General features: G+C 45.0%; 1 protein-coding gene across 1 annotated transcript in view; it reads left to right on the top strand.

Annotated features, from left to right (window-relative positions):
• DDOST (dolichyl-diphosphooligosaccharide--protein glycosyltransferase non-catalytic subunit) overlaps positions 1 to 20245 on the top strand; it is a 320262-nt gene that overhangs the window by 35908 nt on the left and 264109 nt on the right. The window contains exon 4 of the mRNA XM_069610325.1: positions 14013 to 14116. Within this exon, the coding sequence (XP_069466426.1) occupies positions 14013 to 14116 (104 nt within the window). The remainder of the gene's footprint in view (positions 1 to 14012; positions 14117 to 20245) is intronic.

Genomic DNA, 20245 nt, shown 5'->3' with positions numbered 1-20245 from the left:
GCTGCGGGTGAAGGAGCACATAAGCATGGCAGCTCACCTGCTGTGACTGTGCCCCCGGACCATGAGCGATGTTTAGGTGGATGGGCCTAATCCTCACGAGGAGCCACCAGGGGAGTTGCAGGATCGTCTGTGCTGGGGAGACCCCAGGTGATTTCCCAGCAGGGGGATGCAGAGCCGCTAGCGTCAGAGGCCCGAGGTCATCCGGCAGGCTCCTCTGCTCTCGGTCCTCATTGCTCGTTTCGGGTTGAGCCGCCATTTTTGTGCTGCCTGCTGTTGCTGCGGTCGCAAAGGGAATGCGGATGCAGTTTTCACCACCTGGATGCGCCAAGGTACCAGGGAAGTTTAGTGATTTTTACAGTTGCAGATGCTGCCGCATTAGGTCCAGGAGCTATTGAGCCATGCTTCGTGCTCCAGCTCCTAGCCATGCCCCATCTTTAATGATTTTTAAAAGTTCTTTCTGAGGATTATTTGCCGAATTGTATTCTTGTGGCGTAATGGTATTTTTTTTACTTTGAGGACTGTTGATTTATATAGTCTGAGCTGTCTTTGGTATTTCATTGTCTTATCTGTGTATAGTTAGCACAGTTCCTTTCTTTTCCATTTTACAGTTGTTTTTTTTTCTTTAAGTTCTTCTGTGAACCATTTTGCTGCTTAATTTTTTTTTTTTGGTTTTGCTGGTGCCAGGTGGTCTAAGGCCTTGGTGTTCGGGGTGTTTTATGCTACGTCTACAGTTTCGGTGGTTACTGTTCTTGCTGGAATTGTCAGGTCTGGGTTCGTGAAGTTTCTTTTCTTGCTTGGATGGAGTATTTCTGGGTTTGGGGTGTGATGTAGAATGGTATCACATAAGTCTCTCTATAGCATTGGTGTAGGTGGCACAGATGCGCACAGTTCTTTGCAGAAATTTGTGTCTGTTGTTGTGGGTGGATCCATCTATCTGCTTGAAATGCAATGTTTCCAGGAGGGAGCAGAGTACGTTTGCTGTAGTTTCGTTTTCTTTTTCGAACAAGATGTTTAAAGTCTCCCAGTATGACTAGGTTGTCATGGTAGGTTGATAAAATGGTGCCGTCAGCTAATTTTGTTGCGAATGTTGGGGTTGTAAGATGGTGGTCTGTAGATCAGGAGGAATACTACATTGGTTTGGTTGTTAATTTCAGTCTTGAGGAGGAGGGATTAAGTCCTCAAGGTCGGTTGGGATGAGTTGAGACACTTGGATGTGGTGTTTGTGTATGATTGCGATTCTGCATGCCCGGTATGGCTTCGTTCGTGATGGCTTTGTAGGTGTCCGATAACCAGGTTTCTGTAAGAAAGAACTAGTCTGTGCCTCCTTCGCTTAGGTCAGGGATTTCTATGAGTGTTTTGCCGTGGACCGAATGTTGCGTAGGCTGCAGTGTAGTTTGATTTTCCTTTTGGGATGTTTATTGTTTCGGTTCAGTGTGTTGTCGGTTGGGTTTCTGTTGCTGGTGGTGCTCTCCTAGTTGTGCCTGTTGGGAGGGGGTTTCTTTGGTCCGTCTCTCAGTCAAGTAGACTGACTCGGTTGATGTCAGGGTTGATTCGTTTTGGGTTGTTCTGGCTAGTGAGTTGTGTTGGTGCCCGTCCTTTGTTCCAGTCTTGGGTGAATTAGGGCATGTAGAGGGTAATGGATTCCAGTTTGTCCCTGATTCTAGTTTGAGAATTGTCTGTGGTGTAGTCCGCGTTGAGGTAGTTTATCAATTGTTGCGTTTGGTATCCCGTTGGGGTCATTTGTTTTGCTTCTAGCCTGTGGGTTTGTTGTGGCCTGTCTTTACTTGCAAAGCAATCATCTATGGAGAGGTAGCGAGCAATGTAGTCTCTTTGCTCTGTTCTTTGTATGTGTCCTCAGGCCATTTGGCCTCTTCATACGGTGTTTCGGAGTTGAGATCCTGCTGGTCGGCACCTTCCTGCACAGCTGAGGTTTCTTTATCTCCTACATATACTGAAGATCAGAGCCCTGCACAAAGGATGCAAACCATACATCGCTCTAGTAGACTTTGCACAAGCCTTTGATAGTGTTGATCGATTGCTACTTTGGAAAAATACTACGCCAATGGGAGCGCCCCCAGAACATCTTAGAACCAATAATGGCCCTGTACACGATCACCACTGTTAAAATCAGACTGAACCAGGATGGGTTACTGACCGAAGATATAGAAACCACCAAAGGCCTAAAACAATGATGCACTGTGCAATCGGAGCGGTTCAAGCTATTCATATCTGACATGGCTCTAACAATTCATGAAGATACCTCATTAAAGATCAACGGGCAAAGCCTTGGAAGACTACTATATGTAGACGATTTAATATTAGAGCAAACCAAAATTGGTCTACAAAGGAAGTTGTCTCCTAAATACTTATACAACACAAAACCAACTTAACACTGACAAGACCACGATTCTGGTATTTGAATCCTCAAAAGGAAGAGCGGAGAAGAGGAAATTCCAATGGTGCTTGGATAAATATCCACTGCCTCAAGCACCAACCGCAAAATATCTAGGAGTGGTAATTAACTCGAGCAAAAATGATCCGCAACACATGGCCTTAAAAGCAAAAATACGAGTACTGATGATGCAAGGCCAAATCATACACCGAAAATTCAGCAAGTTTTCCTTAATACCTGTACTTGGCTTTTATAAGCAAAGTTTGCCCAGCAGTTACCTACGGTGCAGAAACCGCGTTCTGCTTAGCACGTGAAATTTGGCTTACAGTGACACTCTGCGACTGTTGAGTTGAACGCCTTATCGCTGTATCGGAAAACCTTACTCAATTGTGGCACCACTCAACACCTTTATTCTAAGAAGTGAAGAATCTTAACAAGCTGACTTTGTCATTCAATCATGGTCCAGATGCTGTACCAACTTACTTGACAAAGCAAACATCGGAGGAATTACTCCTCAACCATCCAAATGCAGCAAAACAAATTCTGGAATTAAGATTGGATTAGAACTAAGGACGATCGAGGCAAAAATCAAGCTGCAATTTTATATTCTCAAAGAAGTACAAGCCATGAATAAAATACCACATTTACCTAAGCAAATTCCTGTGTATCGAACAACATTTATGCATTTCAGATTAAATCTGTTCAAAACAAAAGAAATGTCACTCCAACGAAAACAGATGAACGCAAACAACCAATCCAACAACCAATCATGTCGCCTATGTAACACAAAGACATTGAAACATCTAGTACTCGCATGTCACCAGTTAAACCCAACAAGAACAAAATATCTGGCTCCATTTGTAAATTAAGACTGTACAAAAGATGTCGACACTTGGTTGCATAAGTTGTACGCAATGAAGAATCCAAAAATAATTTTCATTTTAGGAAAACTGCTACATGAGGTGTTTCCAAAGGACACATGGGACGCTATGCTTCAACAGAATTTACTGGACCAAATGAATACAAACAACTCCTAACTTTTAACAACTGCAAAGATCACAAAAAAGATCAATTGTATCACAAAGGTTTGTAATAAACCATATGCCAAGAATTAAAAAAAAGTGAGGCATGGGGTTTGGGTTGTGGGTTGGATTCCTTTGAGTGGGTGTCCTCTTTGGATTGGTATGTTTCCTGGTCCTTGGGTTCAGTCTTTGGCTCTTGCTTGTAGTTGGTGAGGTTGTGGTTGTTGAACCAGGAGTTGTGAACCCTTGCGGTTTGGTCGTTTACTGACATTTCCTTTGTGGCTCTGATGTGGTTTTTGGTCTTTATCTTGGGGGTCATTTGGTTGATATTGTAGGGGTCAACTGTCTTGTTTCAAGCGTTTGGAATTGGTGATTTGCTGGGTGTAGTTTAATTTAGTTGGTTGGGTTTTTGTATAGTTTCAGGTGGGTAGCTGTTCAACACCTCTGTGTGGGCTAGCTAAGCGGGTATTCAGATTGGCTATGGGCTATGGTTCTGTGGGTTGGGGGCCTTATTAAAAGAGGTTGTAGCTGAGAAAGAGGACTGGCTGTGAACCTAGCTAACCGTTGAGTGGTAGAGACCTTGTGGTTCACGTGCAGTAAAAGAGGGACGACCCATAGGGGTTGGACAGCCGAGCGAATGGGCTGCCTGTGGGATGGGGACACAGCAGTGGGGAGTGGTGTGGGACACCTAGGGTTGGAGCACTGTACTAGGTGGGGCGATCTGGAGTACGAGGAACCTGCGGTCAGTCGAAGTGTCTGGGTTTGAGACACAGCAGTCACTTGAAGGGCAAATGTACCTTGGATACCAAAGTATCGGGGTGGGAAGCCAAGCTGGGAGCACAGCAGCAACACTTAGCATGGGATGCCTGGTAAGTGGGATGGACGCCTAAATTGGAACAGTGAAGGCAGTAAGACCTAGATTTGGGATACCTGGCAAGTGGGTAAATTGAGGACACAACAGCAAAGTGATCACAGCTAGATTTTGGATCAGTGAAAGATCAATCTACTAAAACAATCCATAAATTACAGCTATTGGATTATTTAGCTCGCCATTAATCGGTGAAATTGGTGGAATCCTTAAAGGTATGTTAATGTTATTTATACTGCACACTATCACCACTGGAGTGATCCCCTGGCGGATCTGAAAAGGAAAGAGGGTAGGAAGGTTAGTAGGACTGAGCAGGAGAAAGGCAAGAGAGCTGTGATGTGTTGTCAGCCTCAGTTTTGTTTACACCGTTCGCTGAGCTTAGGTGTGCTTTTCGGTTGAGAGCTGTCATGTGCTGTTGTGCGAGGCTGTTATGTTTTGTTGTTGCGGTGTAGTGAGGTATGTGAGGTTTGTTGTGCATTAGAGGTATGGTTGGGTTTAGTTGGAGTTTGGGATGTGTATGCAGAGGGTGAGATTTTTTTTTGTAGGGTTGTTTGATGGCCTCACGGTCTAGATTTGGTACATGCTAAATGTCACAATACTATCTAGATGAGTGGTTTCAAGATGCATAACCTAGAAGAAAGCTGGCTGTGTGGCTGATGGGGGAGTAAGAATATGTAGGAGAATGAGAGGTGGTTTTAGCTTGGCTAGCTAACATATTTAAATGCGAGTAAAGGCTACCATACCACTGTGGTCTAACATGGGACTAAGCTAGAAGATATGAAAGATGGAAAGATGAGGGGGGTGGGTCAGTTTAATGGTGTGCAGTGATTGCTCATCCCCCCCCGTCTGCACCCCACGTACCTTGTTAGTTGCTTCTGGGTGACAGCTGCTTGCTTCCCGCCTCCCCTGCTGACACCTGCAGACACGATCTGGAAGTGCCTCTTCATGAGCTACCCTTTGCCTTGGGGGGGGGGGGGGAGGGGCTGCAACGGGCCGTGGACTGTCCTAAGGAGGTGAGCACAAGGTCCAATCACGATGCAAGGGTGGGCTGGGACGAGGGCAGGGTTGAGGGAGAGAAGGAAGAAGGCTGGGGGTGTGGGGAAGGGGCTCAGTAGCCCCTGAGACGGTCTGAAAATACAAAAAGGCCACAATTTGCCAAACTAAGTGCTTCTCCAGGAGCAGAGCACACACTAATAAAACACATCTTTTCAGGTGGCTGCCAGGCTGGGGGTGGAGTAAGGGGGTTCAGCAGGCCTCGAGGTAGCTGGAAATTGCAAAAATATTTAAACTTATACTTTCTCCAACTAAACGCTTCGCAGGAGCGGAGCATGCACGTGTACTGTTAACTAATAAGAAGGCTGCCAGGATCATTCTTCTTGCATGATATTTCAGCGCATTCTGTACACTTGCTGTAATGTAAGGGATAAAGGTCCTTGTGTGAGTTTATCATTACCACAAGGGGTATACCTCAATTGATCCTCTTCAATATTCAGCCCATCCAGGGTTTAGTTTCTAGTCCTTACCTCTGGGGTATGTTGTATTTCTCATTCTCTACTCGCGGGTGGGAACAGCCCTGCGGTAGAGGACAAAATGGCAGCTATTTCTATAGGACGTCAGCCCAACGTATTCGTGTGATTTCATAGCACCCCACGGGAAGATCAACACCCACGGGTCTCGCTAACATTTGGGTCTCCTTAATGAAAAAGGAACAAGCGTTAAAACTCCACTAGGAGTGCTTGTGAAGTCAATCTGGTATGTGTATCTTTTACCTATGCAGGATTATAAAATCAGATTAGTCCAAAAATTCATCAAAGATCAAACTTTTCTGAAGGATGTCTTCTTGGAGTTCAAGATTGACAATAAATGTGGGTGCATCCATAATATACAAATTAGTTCCCAAAAGTTCAGGTTGAGTATTTTCTACCAGTGAAAACCTCAGTGCAGAAGTTGCTCTTCTTAACCATAGGTTTGTTAGCCAAGTATAAATGGGGACGGAAATCTGCCCTTTTAACAATCTTTGTTGTTATAGTGCAGTCTATGGTATAGAGATCCAGTGTTATGGTTCCACCCAAGCATCCTATTCTAAAATGACAGAGCTGCTAATTCCTTATTTTTATAAACTTCATATTTCATTGGTTAACAAGAATCAACATATATGGTTGGTTAACAAGAATCAACATATATGGTTGGTACAGAGTCCCATGATACAGAAAGCATCAGTGCTAAGAAGTTAACACATTATGATCTTATTAAACAATCCTGTGCTCAGCAGTCTGTGATCACTCATTATGCATACATATTTAAGGAGGCCACCCTAGTTATGATAATGGGGAGCTCAGAGTTTTGCCAAAACCCAGTCGAGGCTTGGTCTCGGGAGAGTGTAGTTTGAGTCAGAGGCCCTTGAGGAGTCCACACAGTATGGCACACACAAAAATCTATCTAGAGTTCTAAAGTACAATGTTTTTTTTTGGAACATACTTAAAAATGAAACTAGCAGGTACTGCTATCGCACAATACTCTACAATGCAAATGTATAAAATCCCTAGTCTTCAAATAACTACACAAAACAATGCATGTCAGTAATGCAGATGCAGTACTATGATTGGAACCAGTCACAAGCTCAGTATCCAAAATGGGGGGGGGATAGGGGTGTAGGGACAGGTACCCTGACTCTTTCTTATCCCCTCCTCTCCTCCCCTTAGTCTGTTTTTTCAAGACCTCTTTGTGGAACTTTTGGCAGTTTCTAGGGGCTTGATCTTCTGCCGTTTGTTCCAATGAAAGGTGACCAGGAGTTGTGGGGGTTTAAAAAAAAGATGACCCGGTGTTGCAGAACAAACGTGTGTAGCAAGGGAGTGAGGATGAGAAAGCCCACTCACCTTCAAAGTAAAACCCAGAAAGTTCAGCAGTCTTGCTGGGAGGATCCAAGGGAGTAAAGGGAACATTTGCAAAAAAGCAAAATATCCCTAGCAAGTACTTTCAGCCCTATTCATGGCTATTTAGGTTTGGCCCATTGCTATGTCCGAGGACCACGAGGCAGATGTAAAATGAGCTGTGCTAACCAACTCTTTGAGCCTGTCCCTTCGCCTACTCTTACGGCTTAACCAGGCTTAGTCTGGTGTACTACCCCAGACATGACCAGATCACCACATGTGTGGGTGGGATTGAGTATGTATTTTTTTTTTTCAGTTCAGTCTGTATGACTGCTAAAACTGTCCTGTTTAGGGCTTGCTTAGGCCAGCCCATGAGTGAATGTGCACATTGTTGGGGAGATGTATCAGGTTTGTGCTTAATCCCCTCTCCTAGTGAGACCCAAAGCACTTTTTTTCTGGACCACCTTCTGCTGAATGAGGGGAGCCTTTTTCCCCCCTCATTCATTTTTGTATGCTCCAACCATGGGAACTCTGCTCTTTGTTTTACCTATGTTTATGTAGTCTTGCTTTCCTCCATATCTCTTACAGGCAGCTGCTATACTTTAGCAGCACACAGCACCCTATGTGCAGTGTTGCCGGGGACCTTTCATTTTCCCTAAGAAATACTGTTCTTGAGGAAAGGGGGCTAATTTGTACCCTTCCTAAAGCTTTGACTTATTTGAAGATTAGCACGCCCTCACCGTATGTGGAGTGCTAAGGGAATACCTAGTATCCCCCTTCTCTCTGCTCCTGTGACTTTTGGTCAGACAATCCTATACATATGGCAGGTGGCAGTGGACGTGGTCTACAAACGTTTGGTATTTTCTACAGCAGGCTGTATCCCCAGCCATGGTTATGCACAAAAGGGTCACATAGGTTCTGAACATGGTGGCTCCTTTCTTTTTTTCGCCTTTTCTTGTGTGTTTGTCCTTTGTTAGCCCTTCTTCCATTCTGTGAGAGGGAGGTCTGAATGTGTTTTTTGCCTTTGGCGGGGAACCTTTTGTGTATACTGCATCGGCTCCAGTGTGTCTGTGGACAGGAAGTATGGGAGAAGCCCAAAACTCCCCTGTCCTTTGTCTGCTAATGTACTTGAATGGAACCAGTTTCGACTGGGGGACGGGGGGGTGCGGGGCTGGGCTGGCTTTCTGTCCTGATTGGACAGACACCCGCCCCATTCTATAAACTGCAGGGAGAGTGTGCAGAAGAGTAAATGGGGAAATATGAATAAAAGGTGAGGTTCCTGAGGCAAAAGGAAAGTCTACAACTGTAACTGAAGATCTAAATTTGAAGATGACCAGACACCGGCAGACCCTTCCAGTAACCATGAAGCGACCACTGCTGTCCTGACCCTGTTTTCTTAACAAGGGAGGAGCTCCGAAGAGGACGACTCATTCGCTTTGGTTGGTGGGACCGACCAGCCCTAAGACGAACTGCCATCCCCCGACTTGCTGTGACCCTCCAGGGCTGCAAACCGCGAATACCAGGGGACCTCGGACCCATTTGCAGTGCAACGTCTTTGTGTGAAAGAATCCTCCCAGAACTTTGAGCTTTAGTTGGACCTCCAGAGACCTGATCCCACTCATTCAAGTCAACTCATCGGAGTGCAGGACTGCAGGACAGAGGCAGATCGACTGGGTGGTAACCGTTCACTGTTGGAATCCGCTGACCAACGTGGGAGACTGATGAAATCCTTGCTGCGGGTCCTTTCTCCTGACTGCTGCAGTGGCATCCCATTCATTGGCCCTCTCATTACCAGACTGAGGAATCTGGAGACCGGGTCAGTCGCTGCTGCACAGGAAAGAATCCAGCTGCATATTCAACACCCTAAGGTACTGTGGGGCTAAAGGTAGAACTCATCTCAAGCTGAAGTCGCTCCAGTGTGACTGGAGTGAGATACTAGGCGTTTGTCCACCCATACATGTGGCTTAACAGTTTGGGCTCTTTTAGGAGTCCTTTTCCAGGTCACTATTAGCTGTGTTATTCTAATAGAGCATTTTATTTAAAGTAACTATCCTGAGGAACTTTGCCTTTCCTGTTGCTGCATAAGACTTTTGCTCGCATCCTACACTGACTTTGAACTCTTGGCTAGTTAGGGATTGGACTAATGAAGCATTAGAAGCCTTGAAGTAAATCGCTGCTGCTAGTACTGAATCACCCCCTTTTCCTTCCTACAGACTTTGTCTGAGTGACTTTGTAAATGGATGAAAATGCCATCTTACATATGCGGGTGCGTGCCACTACCATTGAACTGTCATTTTCTGTAAATTGTGGGCGCAAGCTGCTACTATTGAAGCAGTCAACTATAAAAAGTATTGCTTATGTTTCCTATATGTATTGGTTAGTCTAAAATAGTATCTACCATCTTACCTTGTTTATATAAAATGGATGTATGTTAAACGTATCCCAAAAGATCGAATTACAAAATCAGAGCCCACTTGCCCGTATCTTGTAATTTGATCTTTTGTGATTTCGCCAGTTTGTCCCCCGCACTCCCTTTAATGCAAAGTAGCTACTGCAAGTGTCGACTGAGAAGAGCAAAGCTTAACGACTCTGAGATAAGTACCCCAAGTCAGAACAGTACCTTTGGTTAGAGTGGTCCAGCTGTCTTCTGTCTGGTTGCATCGATGCAGATCCTGGCTTCCTGGGCCTCGGTCGCAGGGACAAGAGGGAGGATGTCTGGTGGACTCAAGCGGCAGCAATCCCGAGGTCTGCGGCAGCTACGGCTCTTTTCAGATCAGCAGCCCTTCGTGGTTTCGGCACTTGGTAAACCGCACCACTGTGGATCTTGGACACTGGTATGGCTGCTTTCACTCCTTGAGTCCTGCACTCTGGTGAGCACTCGAGCTCTGGTCGTCCTGCTTCTGGAGGGTCCTTGGAAGACTCCTGGAGTTTCTGGCCAGATTGCAGATGTTGCATTCGACTACAGTTTTCTCGAACCCTGGCACTTGGTACCTGCAGCAACAAAGAAGTACAGCCAGTCGGGGAAGATTGTCCAGTGGAGTTCATGTCGGGGTTAGTTGGTCCCTCTAACCCAAGGGAAGAAGTCGTCCGTTCCGGAGCTTCTTGTCGATCAGAAAAAGGAGTTTCAGCTCAGCAGCAGTGCTTCACCAGGCAATATAAAGGTCCAGGAGGGATGCAGCAAGCTTCGTTCACGGTTTCTTCGGTTGTTATTCCCAGTGGTCGACTCTGCCTCTAGTCCCAAAACCCTCACCTTTTTTTAAGCTGGTTTCTCCCCCCATTCATGCACAGCCTAGGCTGTCGCTCAAACAGCAGGGTGGCTGCATTCAGGCATTCTTAAAGACAAAGGACAGCAGAGTTTTGGGAACCTCCCTCACTTCTGCCCTTCCAGAGACACTGGAGCAGAGGCAAAATGAACAAGGCTTCAGACCTGGTTTGGTGCTCAGAGTAAAACCCAAGAAAGTCCTCACAAACCAAAAATGGCGATTTTGACAAAATGGTCACTCATGGTTGCTATACTGCAGCTGAGGATTCAGCCTGCGGTAGAAAAGCACAATGGTAGGAAAATTAAACCACTGCCACCAGCCATTTACAGTAGTGATGGTAACATAAAAAATGTTACATGAGTAGGTAGGATAAGGGGCTAAGTAATCCCCCAGCGCTCCACATAAGATTGTGTGCTTGACCCACAAAGAAAAAAGGTAAGTCAATTTCACTTAACTATTGTTGGGAACAGTAGTTCACACAAGAAAGGGTATTTAAAACTTATGAGAAATCTGAAGAATGTCTGTGACCCTGCACTGAAGGTGCTGTGTCACCATACAAAAAGTAGATGCCTATGGAGTTTGTCAAACTCCAAAAACAAAGGAAAAACATCATCCAAATCAGGTCAATACACATGAGAGAGTGAGAAAAAGGGCTGACTCACTCCAGGGTAAAAATGTAAGTCCTAAAGTCAAGCAAAAGAGCTGGGGGTCTCTAAGGTTGAAGGGAATTGGCACAGAAATGAGAATTCTCCCTAACAAGATCAACTATGCCGAATGTACACTAATGTGCATTCAGCATTTTAGATTTGAGCTTTTCTGTCATAAAATAAATGTATATTTTATTATAACTTTCACTGTGTACGTTTCTTTGGGCTAATGTATTGGCTGGGTTCATTGTAGTTACCTACAGCTGACATCCTCAACAAAAGCCTGGCAGCACTGCCATTCTACCAATCCTTTGGGGTAGTACAGACTTTTACTATGTGCTAGGGACCTGCATACAAAGGGAAAGTTTAAGACCTGCCTCCAGTGCTCTGATTTCCTTCGTCTTAGCCGAGCTGGCAACAGGGGAAGAGATCTGCTTCTAGAACTTGGTACAAAGCAAAGGCGCAGAGCAGTTAATCTTCTTGTTAGGAGGCAACAAGAGTGAAGAAACGCCAATTCTGAATGATTGCATTGCATCACGTTTTCCACTTCTACAGATATCATGTGTACCCTAGATGTCCAGGGCGTATCGTGGTATAAGACGAGACCTCCAGACAATAAACACCCCTCTAAGGGAAAAGGCTTGGTGCGCCTCTTTGCAATTTTGTACGGAAATGGGTGACAAAGTCCCATAGAACCAAACGGACACTGAGCTCTGTCAGTCCAAGCAAGTATGAGGTGTTAAGGAAAGAAATCCCTCATGACGTCTACAATATACAGTGTTAATCCACCACCCTCCTTGGCTACCGCCTATATACATACTATTAGTCCCCTATAGTGCCTTGACCGATTAACCAGATCCTAATCTACCAGCGCCCTCTAACACATGGGGTCCCCTATTCCCTCACTTTGGTTCTCAGCTACTGGATTGGCGAGTTACTTAGGATGTTACCTGCCCCATCGACCTAGTCACTGGCATGAGCTCAGTGGACGACTCTGAGGTCAAATTGGCCCTTTGAAATAATATTATGCTTCTCTTCATACCAGGCACAATGGCGCACCAATCACTCCTCCCTGTCGCTGGACTAGATTTGTTGGCATCACCTCTTGGTCCTCATATCACAAATAACGGGATGTTCTGCTTCTCGCTCCCCTTTAATCAGTTGCCCACCCGCACTACACCTCCTGGCTCTATCGCAGACCACATTAATTGGCCCAACTCTGATGGATTTAGGTATTCTATTTTCCAGCTGTCTGGCAGTTCAAATGGGATGGTGCTCTGGTGTCCTGTCTAGACTTCAGTATTTTGGCAGCTCTAGACCTCTAACCTGGCTCCCGTGGGTTTGTCCTTCGGGGCGGGCACAGCCCTACCCTTGATATGCCATTCACATTCCATTATGGTTTCACAGGTTTACAGCTTGATGCAATGAAACCATTTTCTGCTTGTCATGAATACGACTATTCTCAGCTTCACTGCTGGTGCTTGGGAAAGGGGGAAAATCATTTGAACTCTTATGCTGCTATACCTTCAACAAGCAATACAAAATGCTCGGCCTTACTTGCAAAATTATGGTACTTCAGTATTTCCTGCATCTGGGCCCCATGTCTACATTATCACTGTTGCACATTATACTTCACTACTGCTACACATCATCCGTGCCCTATAACTGTGCCTGCCTATGCTTCTATGGCTACTGTAAAACGAATACATTTGTTTTCATTTGTGTTCCCCCCCCCCACTCTGCTGAGTCTGCACACCTTCGCGTTTGCTAATAGATTTTTTTTTAAAAAAGCCTGAATCCTTTGGGAGGGCATCAGAGCTGTACGTGCGTCCCAACATGGCTTTAAGCATAGGAAATTCACTCTTTTTTGCTGAGTGCTCCATTTTGTTCTCTAGATGAATGACCCTCTTTCCCGCATAAAGCTGCTCTGGTTGTGGCCTCCAGTTTGCTCACTGTACCTTGCACGGAAGCTGGTGCAGGACCTCTGCTAGTCTGTCTCCTCTTGACTCCTTCACCCAGCATCAGTCACTTTTTTTCTAGCCTGCTGCATTTGCAACATATAAACCTTCTGGAGAGACTCCAGTTCTGTGCTGAGCCCACTTCACATTGGCACAGCTTTCTACATAGAAGCTTCAAAATGTGCTTTTAGTTGAACTTCTTTTATGAAGATTGTCTATGCAGAGGTGTACATTTGAAGGTGGAAGCTACTAGAGGCATAAACATTCACTTCAACTCTCCACATGGACACAGCAGACTTCCTTACTCTCCAACGGTTCCTTTTCACTCGGAGGCCTGCAAGCACATTGTTTGTGTGACTATACCCTGTCCGGTAGCTGAGCCATCAAGTGTTTATGAATAGAATAAAGATGACCGTGACGGATAATAAAGGATTGTATGCAGGGAATTATTTTTTTCTGGTTACTTAATTTTCATCAGCTCCTCCTTACAATCTGTGCTGCCCCTATAGCATCCACCCTGATTTGCAAACAAGACCTTAATTTACTTTTGGGTTTAACTGGTTACTGAATTAGTTGCTGTAACATTTGCTGTCTTTTCCATGCTGCAAATGGAGGAGGCGCAGGTACTGTACTTTTTTTTTTTTTTTTTTTCATGGCCTGTCTGGGTCAGCCAGCACACACCTGTTGGTGCCCGATGTAATATCTAGCCTGTTTTATTACAAAATGCTAGCGCTAGCCTTGCACCAAGGCGTTGGTAGACTACCGCTAATGCGCTCATTGGGCCCATCAAATCAGCTCATACTCAATGTTCTCAAGCTCATACTAAATGTTCTAAATCAATGTCTAATGATATGGACCCTTTATTTTGAGTTCTAGGTGTGTACTTTAAATACGTACAACTCTAAAGCGTTGCTAACCCAGTCCTCTTGTTCTTGCAGTAAACACATTCTTCAGATATCTTCCCTTTTAACATTGTGTTTAAATCCCTGCAGGAGATCCACTGCGAGAGCTGGGCAGTGAGTGTGGTATAGAGTTTGACGAGGAGAAGACCTCTGTGATTGACCACCACAACTGTGACATCTCTGACCCAGGCCAGGTAGGATCTTCTGAATACATTGGCCACATACTGTCCAGTTGTTTGAACTTTACAATGTTGCTCTCTCCTTCAACAGTTCGTCATGTCCATATTGGTATTGGGAGGGTTTTTCCAAGTAACCACTGATGTGGTGTTAAGAGAGCACAATCTATAGTGGACCTACAGGGTTTACCCAATTTGCTTTTCTTAGGAGTGGTAGACTTTCGAATGAGGTACAGATTGCTCACAAGGTAGATCAACTAAAAGACGTACACTGTTGGCTGTTCACATAGAAAACTGCAAGGGAGATTCAGGCCCCCAAATGAGTCATGGTAGAACAGCCCAGCCTTAAATCAAAGGAGGTAGTTTCGGGTAGTTCACAGGTAAGTACACACCAGTTGTATATTAAATAAAGCTCCACACACTAAATCTGTATTAAATAGATTTTTTTATATGTGAGCAAAGGCAAGGGAGAAGACCAGTGCACTTGCAGCCAAGTGAGACGTTGTAAAACAGAGTTCTTATGCTTGTTGTTCTGCTTAGAATCACGTGCTGTGCATATAGACTGACATCCAGTGGTCACCGCAGAGTATTGCATCTTGTCTTTCGAGAATCTGAAGTGGAAGTCGACATGGGTGTGCCTGTACCACTATCCCTAACCTTACGTGTACCCAAATTTCCTCAGGCGTCTAGGTCCCTCAGATTGTTTTTTTTTTCCGCCCAGCATATGGTATATGGCATTTGTAACGCGCCTATACACGTGTTTCAAGGTGCGACGAGGCGGCGGCGGGGGGGAGGGGGGGGATGGGACACGGGGAGACAGACAACGATCCTACTAGGCCAGGTGTCATTCAGACCGCGCACGTGTAAGGGTAGAGGGGACTGGGAAAGTGCAGGGGGAAGGGGAGAGGGGGAAAGTGCTGTACATGGTTAGTAGAGTACAAGATAAATAATAGGGCCAGCTGGTGGCAAGTGCAAGGAAAGTGCAGTAAAGGTTAGTAGAATACAAGATAAATAATAGGGCCAGCTGGTGGCAAGTGCAAGGTAAGTGCCGGGAGAAGGGGCTGTGAGATACAGAGACAATCCCGTGGTGCAGGTAGGCAGTGTAAGGGAAGAGTGTCTGGGCCAAGGACCGAGATCGGTGAGTGGTCCAGTAGCAGATTCGGTGCAGGTTCAGTGGTTTTAGCAGGGGAGAGAGGGCGAGAAAGCGGAGGCAAAGAGGGTTTTGAGGTGCTTCCGGAACCGGAGATGGTTCTCCTCAACTTTCAGGGAGGCAGGAAGGCTGTTCCAGAGGGAGGCCCCTGCTGCGGAGAGAGATCTACCCCCAGCTCGTTGCTTGGAGAAGCGGCTAACCCTGAGGTAGTTGGAGGTGGATGAGCGAAGAGCTCGAGAAGGAAGATATTTAGGAAGAGAGTTGAAGGTATTTTGGCCCAAGGTCCCAGAAGGCCTTGTGGACAATACCGAGGGTTTTGAACTTAATCCTCGCAGCCACTGGGAGCCAGTGCAGTGATTTCAGTCCTGGAGAGATACGGTCCTTGGGCTTGAGGCCAAGGACAAGTCTCGCAGTCCTGTTCTGGATGACCGCATACTGGTCGCCTTATGCTGAGCTCGTCCAGAGAAATTGCTATTGTTTTCTTTGACCTTTGGTCGTATATATTTTAAGTTATAAATATTGCCCTACCGTCCCTTCCATCGACGGCTGTTCTAGGTCGCTGCCGAAGATGGTTCCACGGATCTTCGACCGACAGTGTGCCGGTCGGCACTGCCGACCACGTGGCCGGGCCATCTGGCCGGCCTACACAGTAGGGAGAGTGGGGTTGGGTGGACCTTTCCCTTTCTGAGAATGCCTTTCCCTTTCCGCTTTCTTCCCTGGGTCTCTTCTTCACTTTCTATTTCCCCAGCTATGGAGAGGACTCCATTTAGGTTTTGTACTTCTTGTAAGGCCAAATTCCCTTGGAAGTATAAACACTGTAAATGTAATCAATGTTTGCCCCTCAATCACAACGAGCCTAGCTCTCCGGCTGCTACAACCGCAGATTGTGACAAACTAGCCTCCGATTCTGAGGTGATTGACCCCTTGGCAGAGCACTCTCGCTCAGGGTCGTCTGTGTCAGGTCCATTACTTGGATCTTCTTGCAGGAGCGATGCTGGCCCACCAGACCCCCTTGATATACCTGCTCAATAGTTCATAAAATATAAAACTACCCAACAGGCAAACCCAAGGGGAATGGAGGAGAAAATAACAACTGCAGATCTTCACTGTTTCTGAAGACACGACACTGGTTCCCAGAATATTAGGCTCAGTAGATGGTTAACTCTTTGGAACTGGATTGTGGAAGTTTCATCAATAACGTGTGTCTGTGAAATCTAAGCACAAAAAAATATACAGATTAAATAAACTCTTTTCTGTATGTAGACTTCTGTTATTTATAATATTAACAAACTATTATGTACCTGCTGCCTATGCTAAATTGCTGATAGGCATTTATAGTTTGGCTTTTGTATTGTTAGATGCTCTTCTGATTTTCTTATTATTGAATTTACAGTGAAAATCAATTTTCAATATTCTTGAAACGTTTTGGATATTCTTTGAATTTGTTGTAGGAACTCAGAAACTTGCTTGCTTGAAGAAATAATGTTTTACTATAGTTCTCAAGTCTGTTAAATAAACTCTTCTGAATAATTCTTATATCAGCTTTTATTTTCTTGTATCTGCATATGTAAATATATCATTCAAAACTGTATTGTAGACTTTGGATGCTCCACGGAGGTTAGATGGCTTGATGCACAAAAAACGAAAAGTTCAGCTGCTTAGAAGACAGCGACGTACGTGCATTCAGAACGAAGTAGAAATAATGACACGAAGCGAAAATAAACCGTGCGCTGAAACGGTCACTAACTCGTAGCAACACGCAGTAACCGCTCCACAAAAAGTAAATGAATTCACGGGGAAAAAGCCGGAACTCAACATGGCGCCACGCGAAACGCTACTTGACAACACTAGTACGTTAAACCAGGAAGTAAAACTTTAAAGTGGCACGCACGAGCATACTTAACAGATTCCTGACTAGGATTGTATTCAACAGTAAATGAAATAAAGAGACGCGTGTTATAAGTATTATACCTTACAATACTAATTAAAAATAACACGCGTACGTTAAGTGAAAATATAAAGCTATATTAAAACCAAAATGTCACAATAAATATCCTAACCCTATGCTGTAAAACATATACACTAAACTTTCATAATCGTAGACGCAGCCGCCACGAGAGGAAAAAATAAACGTACATCAGAATTTTCTTTCATTGAATATGCGCGCAGTAGAGTTCAAATAAATGTTCTCAAAAATCAAATGCAGCGAAGTACAGTTTCTTAGAGTTTTAAAATAAACTTCTTCCTGAGACAAATTGAAGCTAGAAACATTTCACTGTAGATAACTTGGCTTGCTTCATCTGTAAGTTGGTCTTGAAATTTCAACAAGGATATCTTCATAAACGAAACTTCTGTAGAAATTTATCTCACTGTAAATTCTTTCTCAAAAAGGATTTTTATAATAACTTATGCTAAATATCCTAACAGCTAAATAAACTACAACCTTCCTCTAAAGAAACTGGAATGAAAGGCAGTTTAGAATGTTGTGAAATGTTCCAAACTACCTCATAATATTTTTCTACCAATCACTGGTGTTGCACTGAACCTCCAACTTGGTTTGGGGAATTAGGCACTTCCTGTATATAGTTGTCATTAAGGAAACTTATCACAATATTGACACATTAAAATACTAAACCCAAAATCAAACATCACTCAACCAATGCTCCTACTAATAACGTAATAATGAAGAATAAAAATAAATGTTTACTTAAGTCTTTTTGAATGCAGATTTTCTACAGTAATTTCTCATTGAAAATCTAGAAATGTGCCATGGAATCCTGACAGTCTGTCCCCGGCCCCGCTAGGCAAGATTCAGGTCGTGCTATGGGGAATGTACACCCCAGCGACGAAGACGCACACGTTACACACTATAAGCGCACAACCCCAGGGATAGCGCCAATGGGCACACCGATAACTTCGGATCTGCCCGCCGACCGTCGAGATCAGCAGCCCTCCCCCTCAACCGCAGAAGCACCTTGCGACTGGGCCGTCTAAACCAAAGGGCACTGCCCCAATATTCAGGAATCTGTTGAGACGCATCGTAAGAAAGCATCCTCGGTTGGAAATGCCCTGGTTCTGCCGAAGTAGTCGCGCAACCAGAGGCTTGAACTTTAGAACTTCCAGATGCTCAAGTGATTACCGAAAGCATCGCCAGGATCATTTCGGCGGATTCTCACAAACAAAAGTCCAAGGATTCATCGAAACCCAAGGACAAGCACAATGATTCGTCGAAATCCAGAGATGGGCCGAAAGAGTTAGCAGAACCTACGGAAAGGCCTACAGACAGACAAAAGGACATGCGTCAACAGTTGGAACCCCGAAAAGACTTTTCGAATGCTCCCGAAGGGATTCCTTTGGATTTGAAGAAGAAATCTCGATGTTTGCAGACAGAAGATCCACTAGAAGAGCCCTTACCACCCCTGGACCGCTCTGGTTCATCTGTTTGGACCAGAGAAAAATGTGAAGGTTGCATTGGCACGCTAGAAAGGTTTGTGGGTCTTTCTGAGCAGTCACACCGAAGAGATCTAGGGAGGAAAATCCCCCTCTTCCTGTGGCTAAGCTGCAGAGGGTCTTTCACCCTACTCAAGATGAAGAAGAGGAATAGATTTATGACCTCGCTAAGGAGGCTCAAGATGAAGATCCTTTTGCCGACTGAGGTTCATTTGGACCCCACTGAGGGTTGGGGAGTAGACTCAGACCCCATTGATCATCGCCCTTGGCAATCACCTACTCCAACACCGGTACCTGATGCCTTGTTCTTGAACTTCCCTCCGACCACCCCCACTCGAGCGGCCTCCCCGAATGACGACCAAATGGCTTTCAACGCCATATTGAGGAAAGCAGCGGAACGCTTCACCATTGCTACACAGGAAGCCATTCCAGAGGCTGATTTTTGTGGAGGACATTTTAAAAGAAAAACCACCTGCCAGCCAAGCTATTCCTCTCCTAAATTCAATCAAGAAGCGATTGGCCCCTTCTTTATTAACACACGCACTTACTAGAACAGTGAATCCGAGGGTAGAAACTTTTTAGACCCCCCCCCCGATCACCTCCCTACTGTTTGTTGGCCAGCTATGCTGATGCACAATGAGCCAAGCTAGAGAAGGGCCTTCAAGGAGTCCCTGAACCGCTGCGAGTCAGTCTGCTCTGAACAGTGGCAGAGGGCAGGCAAGTTAACCAGTCTGCTTAAAAAATACTTTGAATGCAGCAGAGACGGCTGGAAGATCTTTGGTTCAGTGTACCCTCCTGAAAAGGCACGCATGGCTAAGGAACTCTGGCTTCAAGCCAGAGACCCAAGCTTCACTTACAAATAAGTGAGCTTATTTTATTATTTATTAATTTTTAATTATATAACGTTTTTAATTCGAAATGGGGGGGTTCCCCAACCCCCTTTTTTATTTATTACTTTTTTTTACATACGAGAGCCAAAAAATAACTATAAATAAAAAAATAAATGATTCGACTTTTTTTTTTTCAACATTTTTGTCATTCGACATTTTCTTTCGATATTTTGACTGCACACCCAAATAAACCAGTGGAGGAAACACATTTATTTGGAAAGGCAGTGGATGAAGCCCTCGAAACTGCAAAAAAGGAGCATGACCCCCTTAAAACTCTGGATCCGATCACCCAGAGATCTCCACAAAGAAGGGAGAGTGGTAATAGACGTCCCTTTCGTGGCCAACGTTTCCCTCAATCAATACGGCTCGGGAAATAACTGGGCCTCTCCCCAAGGAACCAGCAGCTACACCACCCCATATCTCACAAGGGGGCAACAACGTGGTAAAGGTAGCGGCCGGAATTCTACCCCTCGAGGCTCCCCGGCCTCAGGCCAGAAATGACCTGCAGTTCTGGGTTCCCTCCCATGCATCCCCGGTCGGGGGCCAGCCAACATCATTTCTTCAAGCATGTGAGGAAATAACTACGGACCAGTGGGTACTAAAGACAGTTTACTGTATAGAATTCTGCCAGATCCCCCAGTTCAGACCGCCACGAGC

The sequence above is a fragment of the Ambystoma mexicanum genome, chromosome 8 (assembly GCF_040938575.1).
Source record: "Ambystoma mexicanum isolate Mex_15411 chromosome 8, UKY_AmexF1_1, whole genome shotgun sequence".
Lineage (NCBI taxonomy): Eukaryota > Metazoa > Chordata > Amphibia > Caudata > Ambystomatidae > Ambystoma > Ambystoma mexicanum.
The sequence above is the reverse complement of the archived record's forward strand: the minus strand, read 5'-3'. Positions and strand labels throughout refer to the sequence as shown.